General features: G+C 30.9%; 2 protein-coding genes across 4 annotated transcripts in view; one reads left to right on the top strand and one right to left on the bottom strand.

Moving 5' to 3' along the window:
• LOC125870605 (protein trichome birefringence-like 11) overlaps nt 1-22,319 on the top strand; it is a 103,375-nt gene extending 81,056 nt beyond the window's left edge. Inside the window, exon 5 of one of the 3 annotated variants that reach the window (XR_007446920.1) lies at nt 22,020-22,319. Coding sequence is in view for 1 of the 3 variants with exons in the window: in XM_049551072.1 (XP_049407029.1) it covers nt 21,506-21,884 (379 nt within the window). In the remaining 2 variants the exon portion in view is untranslated. Of the gene's footprint in view, nt 1-21,505 lie in introns of all 3 variants that reach the window. The other 2 variants (XR_007446919.1, XM_049551072.1) reach the window with 2 other exon arrangements.
• On the bottom strand, nt 22,114-22,990 carry LOC125869610 (antifungal protein ginkbilobin-2-like). The gene is made up of 2 exons (XM_049550080.1): nt 22,602-22,990; nt 22,114-22,171 (listed from the first exon to the last, which is right to left on the bottom strand). The coding sequence occupies exons 1-2, from the start codon at nt 22,988-22,990 to the stop codon at nt 22,114-22,116; spliced, it is 447 nt and encodes a 148-aa protein (XP_049406037.1).
• Nucleotides 22,991-25,724: the final 2,734 nt, after the last annotated feature.

The following is a 25,724-nucleotide window of genomic DNA, read 5'->3' as shown; positions in this document are numbered from 1 at the left end:
ACTAATTAGTGAAATTGTAGCTAAAAAATCCTATTTAAGGTCTAAAAAATCATATTATTTTATTTTCCTTCACCCCATTCAAATAAAAGAAATCAAGAAAACATTGTTTTGCCTTCTTACCTTCTCTTGGTAACACTCACATTTGTTTCAACTCCTTTTGTACTCTATTTGTTTGAATCTTTGATAAATTAGAGTAATACTTTATCGAAAATATGAATCAATCTTCTAAAAGTGTTGAATAAAATGAATTGTATATTCTCTTTTTTATTCCTTTTTAAATTTTCAAGCATTAGAAACATATTAAAATATGGTGTATCAAGTTATCAACTTCTTGAATCAGATTCTATCTCTTATCTTTATTTTAAAATTTTCAACTTATTGCTTATTGAATTATGTTAACAATTCACATAATGATTGTCTAAAAAAAATAATGTTTTTCAACGTTGAGTTGATAAAATCTTGTATAAAACTAATAATTAAAACAAAAGTTATTCGAACAAATCATTTAGAATAAAAAATATTAAGTAATAATTAACATTTAAAAAATTCGAAAAATAAATTTTAAATAAATACATATGAATTTTATTTAGATTTTAGGCCTCTAATTGAAATTTCGCCTCTTAGGTCTAAAACAAGTGTAAAACACGCAACTTACTGCCATTAATATACCAATTTCAGTTCAAAACTTCAAATACAATAGGTTACATTACCAGTAGAGGTGGATTTTAAGATTTTAATTTAACAAGTTCGACTTAAAATCTTATCAATGAGACATCAAATTTTTGAAATTATGAATTTGAATTTAATTAATTATTTGCTTGTACTCAATATCTGTAACGACCTGATTCCGTCGTTATGAAAAAGTCAATGAAAAAAGAATTGGGACCAGAAAACTTTTTCGTAGTAACTTGGAATTTTCCAACCTAGATGAGTATGACCCGTGATATCATGGGCCCAACATTTAACTTTGAAGTGGTTATTTTTTTATGCTTTGAAAAGTCACTCTAATATAAAGCAGGTCAATACTACATTTGCAGAAAATACCACTGAATGTAGAGACTGAATTTTGAATTTTATGGTCTGAAATTACAAATAATTAAATCTATTTAATTTATTAGCAAAGTATATCAATTCCCGCACCATCAAACTCCCGTAGTTATTAAGAATTGGAGTTATTGGACATAGGAAAAAGGTAATATGCTTGATAACACTATTCTTACAATGAAAGATCTAACATAATGTGACTAAAAATATTACACTATTGCCATGAATTAGCACCATTTGTCAATGTCAAATGATACAAAAATGAAAATTTTGGTCCGTAATCTTGTTACTTTTATGTTAATGAATGATAGCCAGCACTAAAGAGACATATTTATCTTAGAGAATTAGATTTTCTATAAGGTAAAAAAGAAATCCTCTATAGCAACTTTCAATATGGGAATGATATGGAAAGTGATTTACCTTATCATTTTTCTTTGGACAATCTCATGGATAAGGTAAATCACTGACATTGACAAATGGACCAATGACTTGTTATATATTGACTTATTGTTGTGAACATGATCATGAACTATGACTTATGACTTCTTAAAGAGTTCTACTTAGTGTAAGTGGGGGTATGGGACTTCATTCATGCATTGCACAAGTGGTAAGAGTGGTTATGGTGTGGNATTGACAAATGGACCAATGACTTGTTATATATTGACTTATTGTTGTGAACATGATTATGAACTATGACTTATGACTTCTTAAAAAGTTCTACTTAGTGTAAGTGGGGGTATGGGACTTCATTCATGCATTGCACAAGTGGTAAGAGTGGTTATGGTGTGGATTCGCTTATTGAAGCTTGTGAAATTGTACGTTGCTCGTAAATGATAATTGATATTGTATATGTTCGTTGTATACATGTTTATGATATTATAATGACTTACATATGTTTCACTTAGTAGGATAGCCGCGTGATCCTACCAGTACACGGTGGTTGTGTACTGATACTGCACTTGCTCTTATTTTTGTTGAGTATAGGGCATCTTACGGCAACTATTGATGTACCTCAGCTATGTGACTATTGAGCATGATCAGATTCAAGGGTGAATCAGTTCTTTCAGGCTTCTATAGATCCCTCTTGTTTAAGTACACTCTTTTGGAATCAGACTATTGGTTAAGTTGTTGTTTAGTTTCGGGGTTGTACCCCTTGTTCTTAGACTTGTCGTTAGTAGAGTTTTGATACATTGACTTTCAGGTTCTAGGCATTATTCTTCTGCAGTAGTTGTTAATTGTTTGTTAAACCTTTGAAGTTTATGGGAACTTCGCTATTTAGTTTATTTAACCTGCTTCCTTAGTTTAAATTGTTTAATTGGGCTGTAGTAATGGTTCTCCCACCGGAGAGTTAGTGTAGGTGTCACTCACGACGGTCTGGGTCGTGACAATATCAAAAATACCAAACTCATATAATAGATTTTGGCCTATTTTTCTTTTTTGTCAAATTTATAATTTTAATTTTTCATGTGATATTTCAATATATGTTAAATTTAAAATTATAAAATTTAATTTTTTTATTTTCGTAACTTCGCATCAAGTAATCCAATCTATGACGACGAAAGTGTATTATTTCCACCACTAGCATCATAATATATACTATAATATACTATATTTGGGTTGTACTTGGTCCGTCCTTTTTGTGCCCCACTTGCTACTACTTGCAAAAATGGAGATGATAATTGATATCCACCCTGGTTCGCAGAAAATGAATGGACAGGAGTAGAGAGGACAAAGAACCCATGTCTCCATTTATCATACAAAAGATGGATTTTGATATGATCATCACTCTTATTGACCAAATATTGTAATATAATGTATTATCACTTTACATGATTTCACATTATATAATAAGTACATAATAATAATAATAATAATAATAATAATAATAATAATAATAATAATAATAATAATGTTTCCCAGTCTTTTTTTAAAAAAAATGGAAAAGGGTCAAAATTGCCCCCGAACTATATGAAATAGATCATTTATACCCTTCGTTACATTTTGGGATAAAAAATGTCTCTGCTGTTATCCTAAGAGACCACAAATACCCTCAAGAGTTAACACCCCAAATTTTTGTTGATGTGGCAAGCCACGTGGGACTAATCCTTCCACCTAAGCGTTGCCAACTAGGATTCACTACAAAAGAACTAGACCTTTAGCGGCAACAATAGTCGCCACAAAAGCCCAGAGATCGTCACTAAAAGTTTTTCACATTAAATTCTAATTTTGTGTTTTTTTCTTCATTGATTTTAAAAACCCAAATATGATATCGATTAAGTAGGAGTTTGAAGGCACTATGTGTTATATTTTTATGTCATATGTAAATGTATAAAATGTACAATGATGCATTATATATTTATAGTAGGAGATTTGAATCGAGAAGTAATTTTGATTATTTTTCGTAATAATATTGGATGTTTTTAATATGGATATTGCAACATATTTATTTTAGAAAATTAGGTCGCAATCGAAAATTAATTATCATATTTTTTTGTTAAAAAATAGGTTTTACTGGCGAATGGTTGTTGGAGCCTTAGTCGCCACTAAAAATCACTCATAACCTTTAATGGCAATATTTTGGGATTTTGTGGCGACTTTGTCACCACTGAAAGTCAAGTTCTTTTGTAGTGAATCTTAGTTGACAATGCTTAGGTGGAGGGATTAGTCCCATGTGGCTTGCCACGTTACTAAAAAATTAGGGTGTTAACTCTTAAGGGTATTTGTGGTCTCCTGGGATAACTGCGGGGGTATTTTTGATCCCAAAATGTAATGGAGGGTATAGGTGGTCTATTTCGCATAGTTCAGGGACAATTTTGACCCTTTTCCGAAAAAAATATTATTTGATATTCGATATTCATATGAATTTATGTTAGAAAGTTTCATATTGAAAAATAAAGTACTCTCTAATAAAGGTGACTCTGTATTGAAAGAGACTCAAATCAAATTCAATATTTCAGAGTAATTTCCCTGGATAGTCACTCATGTTTGGAAAATTACCTTGAAATATCGCTTATGTTTGTTTTAGGACCACAATATCACCCAACTTTACCTCTTTTCCTCAAAATATACTTACACAAAAAAAACATTATCTCTCTCCTAATAGGATGCCATGTCACATTATTCCTTTTTCATTATTAACATTTTTTTAAAAAAAAATTAGACAACCCATATTACCTAGTAAAAAAAAATTTAATAGCCCAAAAATTTCTACCCTAGTTCTAGGGGATTAGGCGGCAAATCCAAATATGAGCTCCTCCGATTCTTCAAGAAAATATGTGGCTTCCACCGATTTTTCAAGCGAGATAATGTTTTTATATGGACACTAATGGGCAATGACACCTTTTTTGTTGAGTCCGGAGCTAAAAGTGTAACTTTTTTTCTTTAAAAAACAAAAAAGGCACATCAAAGAAAAAATTTAACCAAAAGGGAAAAATTGCTCCTGACGGAGCGATTTTGTTCTGACAAAAATTGACGTCGCTCTGCTAAAAGAAATAAAAATCTCTGCCGTTTTTCTCAAAAAAATATTTTTCTTTAAAATTGCTGCTATAACAGCGTTTTTATATTTAAAAAAATTAAAACAAAATTGTTGCTATTGCAGCGATTTTGTTTAAGAAATTAAAAAAAAAGTTCTGAAGTTAAATTGCTGCTAGATTTTGTTTAAGAAATTATTTTTTTTTAAAAAAAAAATCCTACCCTTGCAGAGAATTTAATAAAAATTAATAAAATAAATAAAACTGAAGCCAACGATTTTCATAAAAAGCTTTTTTTAAAAAAAATCTTTACCCTTTCAGCGATTTAAATGAAAATTAAAAAAAAAAATTAAAACTGAAAATCGCTTCTTCGGCATCGATTTTTTCTTTAAAAAACTTATGTTTTTTTTTAATTCCTTAACAAAAAATCGCTGCTATAGCAGCAATTTCACTTTATTTTTTTTAAAAAAAATAAAAACGCTGCTATAGCAGCGATTTTAAAGAAATAATAATTTGTTTTTTTTGAGAAAATCGATCCGTCAGGAGGGATTTTTCCCTTTTGGTTAATTTTTTTTTGATGTGCCCTTTTTGTTTTTTGAAGGAAAAAAAATGACCCTTTTAGCTTCGGACTCCTTTTTTGTTGATATTTTAATTCATTAGATTAATAAGGTAACCATATTGTCAAACTACAAAGGATATAATGTTTTTAAAGAATTTTAAAAAATGTTAATAATAAAAAAGGAATTAAAAAAATGTTAATAATAAAAAAGGAATAATGTGACATGGCATCCTATTAGGAGAGAGATAATATTTTTTTGTGTCAAGTATATTTTGAGGAAAAGAGGTAAAGTTGGGTGATATTGTGGTCCTAAAACAAACATAAGTGATATTCCTAATTAATTTCCCAAACATGGATGACTATCTAGGGAAATTACTCCAATATTTCATCAGTTTCATCTCTTCCTTTTAATAGGTCCTTTCACTACATTAATATTATAGATATTGAAGAGTTTTTTTTTAAAAAAATTAAGAAAATACATTTGTTTTAGAATCTAATACGAATAAGAAAAGGGGCAAATTCTAATAAATCTTACCTTGTCTTGATTTTTCTAGTAAAATAATATTTTATTGCTGCTGCTTGTCATGATTTTTTTTTTTTTTTTTTTTTAATAACCAAGAAATCCGTATGTGACCCGCCCTTTGGACCAATCACTGCCTTCTAAACTCGGTGGATAATGGGCCCGCCCCTCTACCCTTCTCCACTTAAATACCGGGCTTCGCTTTGCATGGTGTGGGGCTAAAAGAAAAAAAAAAAGAAAGAAAGATTAAAATTGTCATGATTTTAAAATAAGGTTAAATATATTATGACCTAAAATGATTTGAAAGATATGTCATTTATAAAGATGCAAATATAAGAATGTTGAGGATACAATTCATTATTCATCTCCATATGTAGTACTCTGGACAATATCTTCATTATATTATTATGAAATTAGTTGTAACTTGATTTGAATTTTTCTTCAATATCATTAATTAAATCGTTGGTTCTGATATCACTTGTTGAAATCAAAATAATATGGTATTATGAAGAAGTTAATAATTGTAAATATTGATGGCTTGAAATCAGCTGACAAAGAAAATTAAGTTTAAAAAACATAAGTAATATTTAATATAATTTGGTCAAATGATCTATGTTTTGAAAACAAATACAAAAATCATAAAACTTATTGAGAGAAAAAATCTCTCCCCTAAACAAAATCTTTGACAATTATATTATGAATACTATTATGTTCTTCACTGAGAATAAAGATGATAGATATAAAAGAGTTCTTTTGTACAAAGAAAATGTTTCTAAATTAAAACATAATCACAATAAAATCCAAAATAGAAAATTCACAACAAATTCTAACAAAAAAAATATTTTACACATATATTAAATTGCAAATATTACTAGCAAAACCAACTGACTCATTAAGTTCATTAAAAAAGAAATCGCTATCTATCTATCAAAAATAATTCCATCCTTAAAATTCAAACTCAAAACATCACAGCAAAAGGAATAAGAAAAGACATTAACAGACACCTGCAGTTCTCCTGAATTTTTAAAAGGCGAAATAGTCTGGTAAACTTCTATACTTGTTTGAATTTGTATTGTAGAACCTTCTACATAACTCCTTACCAACTGAACCCTTAAACTCAATCAAAACAAGATTTTTAAACCCCTCCTACCATGTGTGTAATTCACTCGCCCATAAATAGATGACACGTCAGATCCATGTCATATAAATCAATAACATGTCATAATTGTCTCCATTAACTATATTTTTAATTATAAATCAAAAATATTAAATAAAAGGAAAAATAATAAAATTTTAATTTATTCAATTAAAATAAAATTTGGGACTCCACACACCAAATCACCCGCCATCTTCTTCTCCCCAACCTATTTCCACCGTGAAATAGCCTCAAGCCACCAGATCAGAAAGTCGTCGCCACCACTCTTCTTGCTAGCGAGACAATATTCTCTCTCTCATACCCATCTCTATCTCTGCCGCACATTCTCACCATTTTCCTTTCCTCCTTTTTCAATCTCACAAAATCAACATATTAGGCTGCCGCATTACCAGCTTTGGCAAGCAAACCTTTTCGCCGCCGTGACCAACTCCTCTCACCCTCACCCACCTTAGTCTCCTCTCCATTGTCTTCCTTTCACCACACCACCAGCAAACCAAGACTGCCTCTCCTCTCCATTCTCTCCGGCCACCAACAAACCTCCTCGCCGCCTCCCGTTCGAGCAAAAAATGGATTAGTGTTAAGATCTCTGCTAAAGTGTATAGAAGAAACAGATAAGGGATTAGGGGCAGGGGTTAGGGCAGTGATTGGGTTATCTAAAAAAGAAAGTAAAATGGGGAAGAAGAAGATTTTTTTTTTAAAAAAATAATTACTATTTTATTCTTTTATAATTTTAATAGCTCTTTTTAATTCAGATATGATGTTTACTTGCTTACACGCGAGTGTAATCACATACTCCTGCCAACTCAGCCAATTTAATGCCACATATGATGGGTCAACGGTCAGAGGGGTTCGATATATTGCAATTTATTGGGTTTAAGGGTTCAATTGATAAAACGTTAAGTAGGAGGGTTCATAATACAAACGTGTACAAGTACAAGGGTCCACTGGACCCTTTTGCCTTTTTAAAAAGACACATGAAGTTTGTTGGCGTCCTCTTACCCCATGAAACTATTTCAAATCGCAACAATTAAACACTTTTGACCCATTTTCACAACAATCGTGTTCTCACATCTGGAAAGCGCGTGGAGGAGTAAAAATACACCCCCAAACCAGTGTAAAAATGCCATGTGGCACTGACAATTTGAGTTTTCTTCATTATTAAAATACCTACTTCCCATCTTCTCCAAAACCTCCATTTGATATATGTTGAAGAGCTTTCTATCTACAACCACACAAAAAAAATTCTTCATTCTCAATGAAATTTTCATTTAGCTTTACTAGCTTCAATTTTTTCTTCTTTTTTATTTTATTTTAAAGTTATGAGATTAACGAATTTGTAAATCCTAAAAGTGCAATTGCAAACAAATTTCAAAACTAGATCAGTGAAGAAACATTCAAACTCAAATCAGTCCTAAACTAACACTACATACACATGAATAATAGATAGCACAAGAAGAAAATAACAACAAATCACTATAAAAATGATTTTTCAAAAAATCACTACTATATATATATAATATTTTTTAACCAAAATTTGCATTCAAATCAAGAAGCAATTAACATGTGAGCCTTCACTTCTTCGTTTTGACTCCATAATTCAAGAAATTATCACTGCAAAACTAATTTATTGTGACTATTGGAATGCTTAGGATTTTGATCATCAAAGAGAAAGAGAGTATAGTGAAAATTTGAAAGGGGTTTAGGGTTAAATGGAGTGGGTCATGATTAAAATGTGAAATGGGTCAAGATTTTATCCAATTTTTACTAAATGGGTTGAAAAAAATATGTAATTATATTATTAAATGGGGCGAGACTCACGCACATGCATTGAGAATGCAGATTGTGTAAAAAGTGCGCATGTATTGTAATTTTGAAATGTTTTGTGGGGTAATAGGACGCCCACAAAGTTAAGGTGACTTTTTGAAAATTCGGGACAACTTCAGGTATCACTTTATGTTTTTTTTGAAAAGGAATTTCATTTCTATCGGTTCCCCCACATTCTTTTGATGTGTTACTAACTGTTTATAATATGCATGAATAGATAGTTTAAGATCAAGTAAATAACCTTTTAGAACTTATTAAGCTACACTAACTTATAAAATTCTAATACATTTTTGTTTATTTATTTATTTTATGGAAGATGCGTAACCAAAAAAGACAGTGGTTTGAAGATGCACCACACGCATAGAACACGGCAAAATCAAGAAAAATAATTAAAAGGAATTAGGTAATACCAAAAAGAAAAAAAAAATGCTTTTGTTTTCTTGACACTTTTTGGCTATGTTTTCTTGACACTTTTTGGCTAGTGATTGATTGTACCCACTTTGTTTTTCTTTTTATTAAAAAGCAAAAGTATTGGTATTTATCATATGAAGAACTCTCAATATATAACTAGATATAGTATGTCTGTGCTAAGCACGGGCCCAACGAATTTAGCTTCCTTGTATTAGCGTAGCATTTATTCTTACACTTGGTAAATATAGAATAAATGAAATTTCATAAATTTAAACTTACAAAATGATAGAAATATTGAGACAACACATAACAAACACTACTTGATAAGAAAAATAAACTTTTAACTTTAACTTAATTTCAAAAGATAACTCATACGGAGAGAATTATTCACGATCATAACAAAATCAAGTCCCTCATCCACAACCAACCGAGGAAACTTCATATAACACGAGATACTTCTTTGTTATACTATAAAGTAAGATTGCAATAATACTTACCATTCAAATTGAATAATCTATAAATTTACAAGAGTTGACAATATTAGCGAAAAGGAAGCGGGTTATGGTTAATTTGGAAAGGGAAAAATATATCAAACTGCAAGGCTCTTCAGTTTGAATGAGGTAGGTCAAAATATTAAGGTTATATCAAGCATTGAGGTCTCATTAACTATGATCATCCATACAGCCCAACTGTTTTTAAAAAAACTTGAAATTTAACATCTCTAGTAGTTAACCAAACCTAATTAACTATGCACTGCTCTGTCACCAAATACCCATTGAACACTTGTTCCATGGCTTATCTCAGTTCTCTTCTAATAGAAGAGGAAGTGTAAAGTTCGTAGGTTGTTGTTCTCATGCTCTTCCAATCACATGAGATGTAGAAACCCATTACGTTTAATCAACATATGGTTTATGCTCAATGTGTTTTATGCCTTTCTTAACGGAAAGGGGTAATATCGTAATTTCATCAATAAATGGAAAGAGACTGAAACTTACGTATAAATTACATTTGTTGAAAGCGTTTTATGTCTTTCTTTCTCGGCTCAATTAATATTGAGTATAAAATGAAAAAATAATTATCTTTTATCGATATGATAAAAGTAATAAATAAAAGAAATAAATATATTTCAAAAAATGTAGACAAATATAATTAAACAGAAAGGGTAATAACGTTATTTCAACAATAAATGGAAGAGACTTAAACTTACACATAATTCAAATTCTTTGAATGTGTTTTATGCCTACATTAATGGAAGGGGTAATAATGTAATTTCATCATTGAATTGGAAGAAACTAAAACTTACACATAAATTACATTCGTTGAATGCGTTTTATGCCTTTCTTTCTCAGCTCAATTAATGTTGAGTATAGAATTAAAAAAAATTATCTTTTTTCTTTATGATAAAAGTTATAAATAAAAGAAATATATATATTTTAAAAATATTGGACAAATAAAATTAAACGGAAATGGTAATAACATAATTTCAACAATAAAAATCGTGTCTTAGAGTTTCATCTTCTCTCTAATACTCCTGATAAGGCGAGAACAACTAAAATCCTCCCTTTGGCTTCTTAAAACTTAATGTTGATGGTGCGTTCAACTCGACAAGTGAGGGAGATGACATTGGAAGAGTCATAAGAAAAAAAATAAGTTGGTGCCTCGGACGTGCTCTCTCTTTTGGTCTGATAGTTGTCTTACTTTTTCTTGTGTGATTTCTATATTGAACTGGCAGTCTGCTTCCCAAAAGATGACTCATCCAAAGTTTGCAAGATTCAAATAGCTTTAATTCATGTATGTACTATCCATTCTATTTGAAACTTCTTGATCCTCCTCCTTGTCATCCAAAGCAGGAAAGAGTTATACTAGTCCCTTATTATTATGTTTTGTTTTGTTGGCCTTACGAACTAACTGTAGATCATTACAGAAAATCGTTAAATAGTTAATAGATGTTGGGAAGAGACTACAAGTTATTGTTGACATGCCTTCTTTTCTTTCAAACTTTAATGTTTTGCATATTTTTTAGTAAATACTTCTGAGATTTTATGGTTCTTCTTTAAGAGTTTATTCTTTGTTTTTAAATTGACATAAGTTTTTTTCTTATAGATCAAGAATTTGAATATGAAGAATATATCGTTCAACAATGTACGGAGCAAGTTGAAGTTCAAGAGCTAGGGATTTTACTTTAGTTAGGGGTGGTTTAAATTAAAGACAATGTCTTATTATTTACTTTTTGCAATTTTTCTCTTTTTAGGAGTTGATAAAGATATATTATGCTACTTGAATATGATACATATTTCTTTAATTAGTTCTTTGTATTGACCATGAAATTTAATATAATGAATTAAATTATTTAGTTTATTTTGAGTGTTTCTATATTCATTGTATAAAATTTTGTAAAACAACAAATGAAATTGGTTCTTTTAAACTCTTATAATTGGCTTCTTAAATTTTTTGAATAAACAACAATTAGCGACAAAATGTGGTCGTTAATAGTATTGGTATTGAAATTAGAATATAATTAATGAAAGAACAATTGGTCGGTAAAAGAACATGTACTAAGGGCAATCCGGTCGTTAAAAAGGCCATATAACGACCGAAATTTATATTGTCGTTAAAAAATTTTTAACGACCGGATGTTAATTTGTCGTTAACTTTTAACGTCCGGACTTTTAACCAGCGACGACCAAATTTATTACGGTCGTTAGTGACTTGTAGCGACCGGATTTTGACCTTTAACGACCATATTTCCCTTCGTTAAAGACTATTTTTCCTGTAGTGTCAATTAATGTTGAGTATAAAATGAAAAAAATAATTATCTTTTATCAATATGATAAAAGTAATAAATAAAAGAAATAAATATATTTCAAAAATTGTAGACAAATAAAATTAAACGGAAGGGATAATAACGTAATTTTATTAATCAATGGAAAGAGCCTGAAAATTACACATAAATCGCATTCGTTGAATGCGTTTTATGCCTTTTTCAACGGAAGGGGTAGTAACGTAATTTCATCAATAAATGGGAAGAGACTGAACCTACATATAAATCGCATTCGTTAAATGTGTTTTATATCTTTCTTTCTCAGCTCAATTAATGTTGAGTATACAATGAAAAAAATAATTATTTTTTTTCTCGATATGATAAAAGTAATAAATAAAAGAAGTAAATATAATTTAAAAATATTGGACGAATAAAATTAAACAAAAGGGGTAATAACGTTATTTCAACAATAAATGAGAAAAGACTGAAACTTATACATAAATTACATTCGTTGAATGCGTTTTATGCCTTTCTTTCCAAGCTCAATTAATGTTGAGTATAAAATGAAAAAATAATTATCTTTTCTCGATATAATAAAGTAATAAATAAAAATAAAAAATAAAAAATATTGGACAAATAAAATTAAACGGAAGAAGAAATACGTAGTTTCAACAATAAATGAGAAGAGAATTAAACTTACACATAAATCGCATTCGTTGAATGTGTTTTATGCATTTTCTTAACGGAAGGGGTAATAACGTAATTTCATTAATAAATGAAAAAATACTGAAACTTACACATAAATTGAATTTGTTGAATGCATTTTATACCTTTTTTCTCAGCTCAATTAATGTTGAGTATAAAATGAAAAATAATTATATTTTCTCGATATGATAAAAGTAATAAATAAAAAATATATATTTCAAAAATTGTAGACAAGTAAAATTAAACGGAAGGGGTAATAACGTAATTTTGACAATAAATGGGAAGAAACTTAAACTTACACATAAATCGCATTCGTTGAATGCACTTTATGCCTTTATTAACGGAAGGGGTAGTAACGCACTACAAAAAAATTCCCAAATTGCCAACAAATTTTACTAACAAGTTAAGTTGGTTAGTATTCTACTAACAAATTACCAACATATTTCTAACTGAATTATATTTCAAAACTTAACAACAAAATTCTAACAGATTACCAACCAAAATCTTACTAACTAAGTATTTTAGTTGGTAAATACAGCGGGAATAAATGGCGCCAAATTTAGCAACATTCTATCAATGGATTACCAACTGAAATATTACTAACGCACACCTTTTGTTGGTAATATTACCAACGAAGTATATATCGGTTGGTAAATATGACAAAAAATTATTTATATAATTTATTAACATATTACCAATGAATTACTAACAAAACATTTACCAACGGCAAGATTGTGTTGCTAAATTTACCAACCAAATATAAATGTGTTGGTAAATTCGTAACGAAATGTAATTTGTTGGTAAACTTGCCAACCAATATCCAACTAGTTAAAAATTTTGCCGACGAATAAAGATTGTAGTTAGTAAATTACTAACATCATTAAAATAGTGGTAATATATCAACCGATTATTAATCCATTAGTAAAATTTACCAATATATTAATTATTAGTTGGTAATATAGTAACTATTACCAACTGTGACAAAATTTATTGGTAAATTATTATTTACTAACTTATATTTGAATAGTTGGTAAATTTATCAATTGAAGTTAAACTTTTTAGTAAATCAACGTCTAGTGTTGAGGCTTTCATATTCAGTTTGTGTCGTTAGACGTTTTAACTTTTAAATTTTAGCTAAAACTTGACTTTGGTTGATATTTTTGATAAACGTGCTCAAATTAGAACTATGTCAGTGTCATTAGCTTCGAAAGGTCATTTTTGATCTAACAAGAAGGTTGTGCCGTTAGGTGTGTTAAATCTTATGTTTTGGCCAAAATTTGACTTTGGTCAATATTTTTGTGAACGTGCTCAGATGAGAATTTCGTCAGCGTAATTAACTCCAAAGGTCATTTTTTATCTAATAGGATGGTTGGTTCGGGTTTTGAGGCTTTCATTTTTAGTGTGTGCCGTTAGGTGTTTTAACTTATAAATTTTGGTCAATATTTTTGTGAACGTGCTCGGATGAGAATTTCGTCAGTGTAGTTAGATGCAGAAGGTCATTTTTGATGTAATAAGATAGAGGGTTCGGGTTTTGAGGCTTCCATTTTTAGTTTGTGCCGTTAGGTATTTTAACTTTTAAGTTTTGACCAAAATTTCACTTTAGTCAATATTTTTGGTAATCGGCTCGAATTGAAATTTTATCACCGCGGTTAGCCATATAAGTTCAGTTTTGGTCTCATAGGATGGTTGGTTCGGGTTTTGAGACTTTATTTTCAGTTTGTGTCGTTAAGCGTTTTAACTTTTAACTTTTAACTTTTGGCTAAAATTTGAATTAGGTCAATTTTTTTGGGAAACATGCTCAAATTTGAATTTTGTCAGTGCGGTTAGCTCTGGAAGGTCATTTTTCGTCTTATAGGATAGTTGATTTGGATTTTGAGGTTTCCATATTCAGTTTGTACTGTTAGGGGTTAACTTTTAACTTTTGGCCAAAATTTGACTTTGCTTAACATCTTTTGTAAAAGTGCTCTGATGAGAATTCCATCAGCGCAATTAGCTTTGGAAGGTCATTTTTATATCTAATAGGATGGTTGGTTCAGGTTTTGAGGCATCCATTTTTAGTTTGTGTTGTTAGGCGTTTTAGCTTTATTTTGGTTAAAATTTAGATTTTGGTCAATATTTTTGGTAAACGTGTTCAAATTAAATTTTTTGATATAATGATGTGTCATATTGAGATTAATTTAACTTGTTATCATAGATTTTGCATTGTTTCATTCAAATATGATTTACAAAATTGATATTAATATTTTTGGATTTATATTCGTGCTCTTAGATTTTTAAATGCAATAAATTAATAAATATTTTACTATTGGATAATCATTCAGTTAATAATATTTTGAACATATTGTCAATCAATTACTAACCTAACATTGAACTTGAATGATATATTATCAACAAACTAACAATCAATTAGTAAATTTATTAAAAAAACAAATAATCATACTGACGTATTTAAAATTTAGTACTAACAAGGGTTGTGGTGGAGTGGTAAGTATTGCATCATCTTTAACCAAGAGGTCTCAGGTTCGATTCCCCTTGGGTACGGAGTCGCCTTTGTTAGAGAGCACTTTACTCCCCAATGTGGGACTTTTCGAGAGCGCTTAACTCCCCAATGTGGGACTTCCCGGCGTGAATCTGGATTTAGTCGGGCTCCGATGTGGGTACTGGACATCGGACGGGAAACCAAAAAAAAAAGTATTTAAAATTTATTGGTAAATTAGCAACAAAAATTACTATAATTACCAACGTATTATCAATGGAATCGAATAATGAAGAAAAAACTTTACTAACTCCTTTTCAATTCGTTAGTAATGGTACTAACGATATACTAACCAAAAATTAGTTGGTGAATTTACCAACGGAAATTTCAGTGCCATGTTTCAAAATTTTGTAACAACAACTTTGGGTGTTTACCAACAAATTAAAATCGGTTGGTAATATTTACCGACGAGCCTTTTAGCAACGGATTAATATAAGTTGACATTTGGTTGGTAACTCAATTTGCCAACCAATTTGATCAATTTACCAACGAATTTTTTTGTTGGTAATTGGGGTTCCTTTTGTAGTGACGTAATTTCATCAATAAATGGGAAGAAACTAAAACTTACACATAAAATCGCATTCGTTGAATGCGTTTTATGCCTTTCTTTCTCAGCTCAATTAATGTTGAGTATAAAATAAAAAAATAATTATCTTTTCTCTTTTATGATAAAATTAATAAATAAAAGAAATATATATATATTAAAAATATTGGACAAATAAAATTAAACGGAAAGGATAATAACATAATTTCAACAATAAAAATCGTGTCTTAGAGTTTCATCTTCTCTCTAATACTCCTAATAAGGTGAGAACAACTAAAATCCTCCCTTTGGCTTCTTAAAACTTAATGTTGATGGTGTGTTCAACTCGACAGGTGAGGGAGATGACATTGGAAGAGTCATAAGAAACCAAACATGCGATTGGATTACTAGTTTTATTTAACAAAAGCATGGCCCAAAATCACACCATGACCGAGCTAGAAATCCTTCATGTCGGTTTTTTTTTCACTCACTTCCTCAAGATGAGTCCACTGAAAATTGAAACAGACTCCGTTGATATATTGCAATTGCTAGATCATATTCAATCACCTTATCCTTGAATGTAGTTCATTGTTGAAGAGGTTGCAAAATTCAGTGGTCCACCATAGCTTTAGAGAAGGGAACTACGTAGCAAATATTTTGGCTAAACAAGGTTCCAAGCTAACAAGATATAATACCACCCTACAATTCCCTCCAGATAGTGTCAAAAGCCAGCTTGCTAAAGACAAGGATAGAGTAATCGCTACTAGACTAGTTTAGCCTTCTATTTGTTATAAGTTAGTTCGTTTTGGAAATCTTACTGTAATTACTAACCCATTTAGGAATCAGACCCGATTGAACAACATTGGGGCCTAAAGCGAAACTGAAGAGAGGGATCCTAATATTTTTTTTTATCATATGTACTTTTATTTAAAATCTATTTTTGTAGCTATTTTAGATGCGAAGTCATTAGGTACTGTTTTTTAATCAATTTGTTTTAATAATTCTTTTTCAAATGGTAATATAGCTAATTCATGAGACATTGTTGATCTTAAAGAAGATTTAAATAATTTTAATTTCGAAAAAAACTTCTTTTGGCTGAGGTAACGGTTACAAGAACTGTTAACATTATTCTATAAGCAATATGTGTATTTGGAAAAGAATCAAGTCTTTTTATTTGATTGAGTATTTTCATTAGATCATTATCTTCTACTTGTATTATTTCTTTTAACACTTTTAATTCAACAAATAAATCTAAACCATCAGTATCAGAATAACTATTACATGTTAAAGAAAGTTCAAGGTTAAGACAATATTTTTTAAATTCTCGTCATCTAGTGATCTCAATATTTTACCATTAAATAAGAAATCAAAAATATTTCCATATGCTTCAATTGGTTCGAATCTATTTTGAAGTGAAAAAATAGTTTGATCTACCCTACATATATAAAACAATAAACACTAAAAGATTTTTCAAGAGACTTTGTGATTTCGCTATACACATTTTCATCAAATTGTTTCTTACGAAATTCAGGTTTATTTTCATCTCATATGTAATTTCCTTAGCAGAAATCATAACACTCATAGTACATATAATTTATTTTTAAAAAATAACATATTAAGTAATTATTATTTTTTTTTAAAAAAAAAAATAAGGTCCCAAAATATTTGGTGCCCCAAGCGATGGCTTTAGTGGCCTAGGGTTAAGACGGTCCTTTTAGGAATGCTGAACCTACTATAACCCCTTAACTATATAATATAGTCTCGTTATCCAAAAAAAAAAAAAAGTAATTCTTTAATCAAATCAAGTAACTTTAGAATTTATGTACATTTTATGGGTCCAGAATTCTAAAATCCAAAGACAACTCATATAGTCATAGTCAAAAGATTTTTACATTCTAAATGTAGTTTCAACTTATTATATTAAATTAATTGTCTTACTATGAAAAATATTTTAAAATTATTTTTGAACGTGAGTAGATAATATAAAATTATTTTCATTTTCCTTGTATTGAAATGTCTGTTGATCACTATGAGATGATGTACTGAATAATGTTATTTCTTTTTTAAAATAGTGGTCACGATTTTGACTCTCCCGTTATGAAAAATTCTTTACAGAAAATATTATTTTTTGAATCAGCTTTATCTAATGTGAATTTCAATGAATTAAGTATCAAAAATTAAAAAAAAATGATGTCGGTTGAGCCCACTTTGTCACTACGACCCCACGCTGGCCTACACGTTCTCCTCGTTTGCCACCTTGTCTTTTCTATATTTTTTTTCCCAAAATGACGAGAATAATACTTGTGTTAATTCTCAAGAACAAATAAGAAAATTTTGTGTTTTAAATTATTTTCTTCGTTTTAATTTATTTGTATAATTTTTAGAAAATATTTTTTAAAATTTTTCTTTGTGATGTTAAACTAAAAATATATAGATTGCACTTAAATATAACATTTAATTTTGTGATTTTAAATATATCACATGAAAAGTTAAAATTAAAGAATTACTTAAAAAAAGAAGAAAGAAACATCTTTTGAACGAATTAAAAAATATAAAACAAATAAAATGAAATAAAATATGTAATATTTTTTAGTCTTTTAAAAAAATATTTAATAATTTATATTCGTTAAATATAACAAAAATTATAATAAAAAATTCGCTTCTATGGAATCCTAAAATATAAGACACAAAAAATTGCAATAAACTAAAAAAAATATACAAGAAAAAAAATATTAAATTATACCTCAAAAAACTACTCAAACTTTAGAAAATTAAAAATAGCAAAAAATTCAAATATTATAGTCCTCGCTAATTTTTTTCTCCCAACAATCCCCATCAAATATAACAAACAAAGTTTATTAATTATTTGATAAGACTATAAGTGTAGCTTTAAGTAACAAATTTAATGAATCAAATCTGTTCAAGTTTGTCATCTTCTCTAATTTTGAATAGCAAAGAAGTTTCAAAAAAATAAAATCTTAATAGTTAAGTTGGTTGATTATCTGAATTTTCACTTTCATTTTTTTAAAAAAATATATACTACGATGCAGTGGCAGAGCCAGGATTTTTGTGGAGGGGGTTCAACTTATAAGAAGTAAATAAAAAAATGGAGCAAAACTGATCGGAAGAGAAAAAAATTATCCTTAATCCATTAAATATAACGTGCCTTGTCATGCTGCATTTAGCATTTCTTCCTACTTTTACCGTGCTTTATTGATTCTTTTTTTTAAAAAAAAGGAGTGATTTTTTTCTTTAATTTTTTATTACTTTACTTTATTTTGAATTTTTAAAATAAATTAAATTAGTGTTCATTCAATCATGTTACTTTAAAAATTGTTTAATACTCTTTAAAATGTGTGGGGATTGAGTTACTAATATTATAATGCATATTAAAAGGATAAATAAATGGCATCGCCAATTTTTTGTTCATTTATTCAATTTATAAGGTTTTTCATTGGTAAAAAAAAACGAATAAATCATTTAAATGTAGTTTACGTCTTTCTAGAATAGAACTGATAAAATGAGAAAGAAATATGATGAATAATCATGCCTTTCAAATTTATTCGTTCTATTAAGTTTAGTTTAACTCATCTTTAAAGTATTTTTTCTCCATCTCAATTTCAAGTTTAAGAATAATTGATAGTNGTCAAAGTTAAAATTTGAAGCCAAGTTTAGGGGCCAATATATGTATTATGCCAAACTAATAAAATACAAAAATGAAAATAATGTGCCTTAGAAATTCGAACAAATGAATATTGAAGAGGAGAAATAACATTAAAAAAAGGAAAAAAAAAACAATAAAGCTCCAGCCCAAAAATGTTGAGCACATCTTTGCCTTGCTATTTGATTTTCCAAAAGTATTGTTGTGCAGAATCAAACCCATGAACATCCAAGCAAAATCTTGAACCCCCTTTAGGGGACAATCGATGGGTTCTACCTATTTTTTAAGTAGAATAGGAAAATCTACTAGAGTGCTTAGTGCTAGGTTGATATCATTTTTGATGGCCGAGAAATTCCCATGGCAAATGATTCACGGTTTGAAACTTTGTGGATAATAGGCCTAATCCTCTACCCTATCCACTTAAATTCCAGGTTTTTGTCTACGAAGGTTCAAACCTCTGACCTAATCCACACATCACGTACTACACTCTTATCACTAGACCAACGTTCTAGGGGAAAATAGGGCTGATATTGTTAGTATCTTTTAATAATGGTTAATGCAGCTACAAGCTCTACTGGGCACCTTTATCTTTATGTTATTAGTATCTACATCTCCCTTCAAGAGAAGCTAGACATAGGAATTTGGGCTGCTTAATAACTATTCAACCATATAAGGACTATGTTATAATAGAAAGTTGCCTGTTTGAGAATACTAGCAATAACATTTCACAGTGTCAGAATCCTCAATAGGCATTGAACTACTAAATAGCAAAAAGTTCAATAAATAGTTAATATGCCTCAAGATACAAGTAAGCATTAACAGAGCATTTCCTAGTATTGGATCTCTTCCTGTGCTCTCTTTGCACAATGTTGAAGGGCTAAATGAACTGATGGTTAGGTTGAGTACTGGAATGTACTAATCATGCCTTTAATCTATGTGACTATATGCATGAGTTGAAAAGGCATAAAGATGTATCCACTTGCATGTTTTGGCATTAACAATTCAGCTAATTGATCTAATACATAAAAGTTCTTCAGTTAGCTCCTACTTGGTTCATAAAGGTGTACCTTACATACTCCAAATTCAAATTTGTTTGATGGAATTAATGGTAAATGGATCCGAAATGATATGCTAATTCGACACAATGATCTTTCATGGAAAATCTCAAAGGGTGGCAAAAGGATATAAAGCAGATACATTGATTTTGAAGGTTGTTAGTAATTCAGTCTCCATAATTGTCTGATAAAAGAACTTATTGTAGTTCTATTATGTAGTAACAATGGTAATTTTGTTAGGATCAAGCAACCATAATTGCCTTTTTTTTCTTTCCTTTTCCTTGGGATAACTAACCAAATAAGGCTGTGCATTGGAGCTTAGTTCTCTCTCATTTTGATTGACACTCAAATCAGTTGGATTTCTTGTTCCCACCACTAAATTGTGTGTAAACGTGAAAGCTTTGAAGTGTATATTATCAAGATTTGTTGCTATAGGGGAATACAATTACTCGACAATCTGTGAAGATTTACGAGCTCTGATTCTTTCCATTGACAGGGGATGCTATTTCCAAGAAGGCGGAAAGATCAACATGACGATGGATGTGGAGACGGCATTTCAGAAGTCAATTGTAACATTGGTTGATTGGATAGGCCGTGAAGTGAACATGTCCAAGACGAAAATATTCTTTCGTACTTATTCTCCTGTACACTTCAGGTAATTCATCTCTCCTTTTGTTTTGTTTTGTTGTTGTTACACTTCACATAATTCTCACTTCTGATTTATCAAATCAGGTTGTCTTACATAATGAAACATAATCAATCAATTATGCCTCAACCAACACACCTTGAATAAATATTGAGGTCCTTTTTGTAGTATGTCATATTAGAAGTGTGAAATGGAGATTATTAGTTGAGACTCATCTAAGATCCAGATTCTTTCCATCTATATCCATTTCATGTATTCTGTGAGCCAAGGGTGAGAGTTATTTGTTGGTTACCATTATTCTACTTCATTGATCTTCTATAGAGGTGGAATGTGTTAAAGCTTGTGGATAAATGGAAAAATTTGTTTTCTTGGGTACCTTGGTCGTAGTATGCATACGCTGTTTTCGAGGGTCAAATGGTGTATGCTTGCATCTTGTAATGCATAAAGGCTTTTCTGGGATAAGTTAACTTAATACTTGGTGTGTTCCTGATTGTTTGTACTGATTAATGGCTGCAAATTATGTGCATTTTGATTATCAGCTAATGATCTATGCAATTCAGCCTACACTTATTCAGTAGATATTTAGTTCTTGTTGTCAGTCGATAAGCAATAAATCAATCACTTTGATGCACAGAGGTGGAGATTGGAAGACTGGCGGTAGCTGTCACCTGGAGACATTACCTGACTTATTATCACCCCAAGAGTCATTGTGGAACTCGTTTGAATATATGACGGTCATTCATGTCCTATCACAGCTCTCTAACAAATCAAAGGCTAGGAATATGAGTTTACTGAATATAACAGGAATGACATCTAGGAGAAGAGATGGTCACTTGTCTTTGTATTATTTAGGCCCTAAGGTAGGACCAGTTTCGCCCCACAAGCAAGACTGCAGCCACTGGTGTCTCCCCGGTGTCCCTGATTCATGGAACGAGCTTCTCTATGCAATCCTCCTCAAACAGGAGTTAGCTCAGGAAAAAATCTCCAAATCCACTTCTCAATCTGCGGAATGACAGCAGAGAGGTCATCTCAACTATGTCAACATGTTTCCTCCAACATTCAAGTGTTGCACCATCCCGGTACCCTTGCAGCTCACGACCATTAAAAATTGTACTTTGGAGAGGAAACTTGAGCCAGAACAATCAAAGTGTCCAATGCTCATTGTATCAAATGAATGTGCCATTCTTCGAGATCAATTTGAAAGTAAAAGGACATCCTCACATTTAGTTGATGGGATCCTTCCTAGGTTCCAGTTTCAGTTACATTTATCATAGAACTGTTTTCCTGAGTCCTTTTTAGTCTGTCAGCACTCAGGAGTAAAATTTAGGTCTTCAGTTCACGAATATGTCAAGTGTAAAGAGCATCGTGAACTGTATAGATTTAGAGACATTTTACAGTTTGACAAATTCAGTGTGTAAATACTGATCCTCTGTGATAGTAAAGAACAAGCAAGTTGAAGTCGGCTCTATGAAGGATGAGGAAAAATATTGCGACAGCGCTAGCCATGTAAATTATTACTCCAATTGCAACGATAATTTGTATAGCCAATTACAATGTATTTAGTTGTTGGTAATGCATCATTATTTTATCAAATTCTCATGAAATCAGTCAAATTGCAGCAATCAAATTATTACTCATTTATAATGTTGTTGTCTAGTACATGTTGATTCTTCTTTTTTTCCAGACAACTTAATTCTAAGGCTTAATTATCAAAAGGGTATTGTTCATACCTCATTGTACAATCAACAAGAAGAACACGACCACCAATTCGAGCATCACAACTAGTAAGCAAATTATCTTTAGCTGAAGCCAAACAAGTTTTACAATCTTGTGTGGTTAGAGAAGTAGTAGTAGTGTTGTTGTTGCAAGCAGCATGTCCATATGCAAAAGCATTGGGGTAGGGAGAAATGTTGTGGTAGTCATATCCGTGACGCGATGGCGTGGTGCTCACTAGTTCTGCAAGAACATAGGCTAGACTTATTGCAAATGGATCATCTTTGAAGTATTGTGCACCATTGCACAGGACTTGTGTCAAATTGGTGTTGGGGATTCCTTTGGCTGCTTCAAAAGATAGTGCCAGAATGAGAACTAATGTTAAGGGTGTCTTCACATCTATCATCTTATGGAGAAAAGTGATAAAAAGTTCTGATTTATCTGAGAAGTTGGATTAGTGATGTATGTAAGTTTGATCAATAATTGAGCCCTCCGCCTGTTTGGACAAGGACAACAAGTTGCTTTCTTGACATTTTGTTTGTTTCATTTGATCCTAACAATTGTCTTGGAGTTTTTGTTTCGACTTTGGTGGCTGAGATTCCCACATAATTTGAATGGGTTGAGATCAACCCAATTCAAATTATTTTAGAGTCTAACCCATAAATTCCGGATAGATTGGACAGATTACATATTTTCGGGCTCATATTAACACCCCTATGTAGTACGTATACACAATATATATGTGCCTTACAAATTGCTTGGAAGGTTGATACATATTATTTCATGATGTATTGTATATTAACACCCTTGTACTATAGGAAATAGTTCAAATATACCCTTCGTTATACTTTTGGTTCAAATATACCCCTACTATTATACTTTGACACATATATACCCCTAATTTTTAATGAAGGGACACATATCAGCTTAGGAATCAAATAACACACCCCCAATTCCTTTAAAACTCACCCATTTAACCTATTACCTCTGCTGACCCGATTTGAACCAAACCCATGTTCATATATGAGATCTTCTTTAATCAAAACTTCTATTAAAATCAATAATGATGCATCAGTCCAAAAGAAGTTCCATCTGTTAAAGTGGATAATAATGAAGTAACGAAGCATTATCCACCTTAACATAACTGAAGTGCAAGAGGAGTCCCTTGAGAACAATATTTATCTATCAAATCCTTGAAAGTCCGATGGAGGATGTATTAAGCAATTATGAAGAATGCTGATTTTGTGGAGGTTTTTATAGAGAAGATGACTACGAAAATTGGTTCAAACCGGGTCAGTAGAGGTAATGGGTTAAATGGATGGGTTTTTAAAAGAATTGATATTTAAAATTGAGGGTGAGTTAGTTGATTCCTAAGTTGACATGCGTCCCTCCGTTAAAAGTAGGGGTATATATGTGCCAAATTATAAAAGTAGGGGTATATTTGAACTATTTCCTATAGTACAGGGTACAAAAGAGATTAATATATTGGGACCTATACTGGCATGAGGTTGGATTTTTGGTGATTCAGGATTTCGGCTTGTTTTTTACCAAAATTTTTCATAAACGTTCGTTACGACCTTATTAATGGTGTGAGTTGGTCCTGAGGGGCAAACAGGTGCATTTTCAAGTTCAAACGAGCCACAAAGTTGGAAAAACCAGATTTGACCAATTTTTGTGTGATATGTCATGGATATTTGGTGATTCAGGATTTCGACTTGCTTTTGGCAGAATTTTTCATGGATGTTCGTTATGACCTTATTAATGGCGTGAGTTGGTCCTGAGAGAAAAACAATCATATTTTCAAGTTCAAACGAGCCCCAAAGCAAGAAAAACCACATTTTACCAATTTTCGTGTGCTATAGACCACGTAATTTTGGTGATTCAGGATTTTAGCTTGTTTTTGGCTGAAATTTTTCATGGACGTCCGTTACGACCTTATTAATGGCGTGAGTTGGTCCCGAGGGGTAAACAGACGTATTTTCAAGTTCAAACGAGCCCCAAAAAAGAAAAACCAAATTTTATCAAGTTTTGTATGTTATATAGTCCATGAATTTGTGGTGATTCAGGATTTCGACTTATTTTTGGTCGAAGTTTTTTATGGACGTTTGTTACAACCTTATTAATGGCATGAGTTGGTCCCGAGGGGCAAACGAGCCCCTAAGCAGGAAAAATTAGATTTTATCGATTTTTGTGTGCTAGTCCATGTATTTTTGGTGATTTAGGATTTCAACTTGTTTTTGGCTGAATTTTTTCATAGACGTCCGTTACGACCTTATTAATGGCGTAAGTTGGTCCCAAGGAGCAAACAGGCGCATTTTCAAGTTCAAACGAGCCCCAAACTAGGAAAAAAAGATTTTACCGATTATCATGTGCCATGGATATTTGTTGATTCATGATTTCGGTTTGATTTTATTGAATTATTTATACGGACATCCGTTACGACCTTATTAATGGCTTGAGTTGATCCCGAGGGAAAGAAGGGCACATTTTCAAGTTAAAACGAGACCCAAAGCAGGAAAAATTAGATTTTACGAATTTTTGTGTGCTATAAGTCCATGAATTTTTTGTGATTCGAGATTCCAACTTGTTTTTTGTCGAAATTTTTCATGGACGTCATTTACGACCTTATTAGTGGCGTGAGTTGGTCGCAAAGGCAAACAAGCGCATTTTCAAGTTCAAACGAGCCCCAAAACAGGAAAAACCAGATTTTACCAATTTTCATGTGCTATATTTTTTGTGATTCAGGATTCCGGCTTGTTTTTGGCTGAAATTTTTCATGGACTTTTGTTACGACCTTAGTAGTGGCGTGAGTTGGTCTTGATGGACAAACAAGCGCATTTTCAAGTTCAAATGATCCCCAAAGCAAGAAAAATCAAATTTTACCAATTTTTGTGTGCTACTATAGTCCATAGATATTTGGTTATTCGGGATTTCGGCTTGTTTTTGACCGAAATATTTCATGGACGTACATTACGGCTTTATTAATTGCGTAAGTTTGTCCCTAGGGGAAAACATACACATTTGTCAAGTTCAAATAAGCCCCAGAGTAGGAAAAATCAAATTTTACAAATTTTCGTGTGCTTATCCATGGATTTTTGGTGATTCAAGGAGCTTGTTTTTGGACAAATTTTTTAATAGAT

The sequence above is a fragment of the Solanum stenotomum genome, chromosome 7 (assembly GCF_019186545.1).
Source record: "Solanum stenotomum isolate F172 chromosome 7, ASM1918654v1, whole genome shotgun sequence".
In the NCBI taxonomy this organism is placed as follows: Eukaryota; Viridiplantae; Streptophyta; class Magnoliopsida; order Solanales; family Solanaceae; genus Solanum; species Solanum stenotomum.
Note: the sequence above shows the minus strand (reverse complement) of the source record. Positions and strands in the feature narration are given on the sequence as shown.

What these genes read in the sequence shown, in the direction of transcription:
- LOC125869610 (XM_049550080.1), bottom strand. Translation starts at nt 22,990, where the DNA reads ATGATAGATGTGAAGACACCCTTAACATTAGTTCTCATTCTGGCACTA. An exon ending in CTTGTTGATTGTACAATGAG is followed by an intron (nt 22,172 to 22,601) that starts GTATGAACAATA and finishes GAGTGCTGACAG; the next exon opens with ACTAAAAAGGACTCAGGAAA.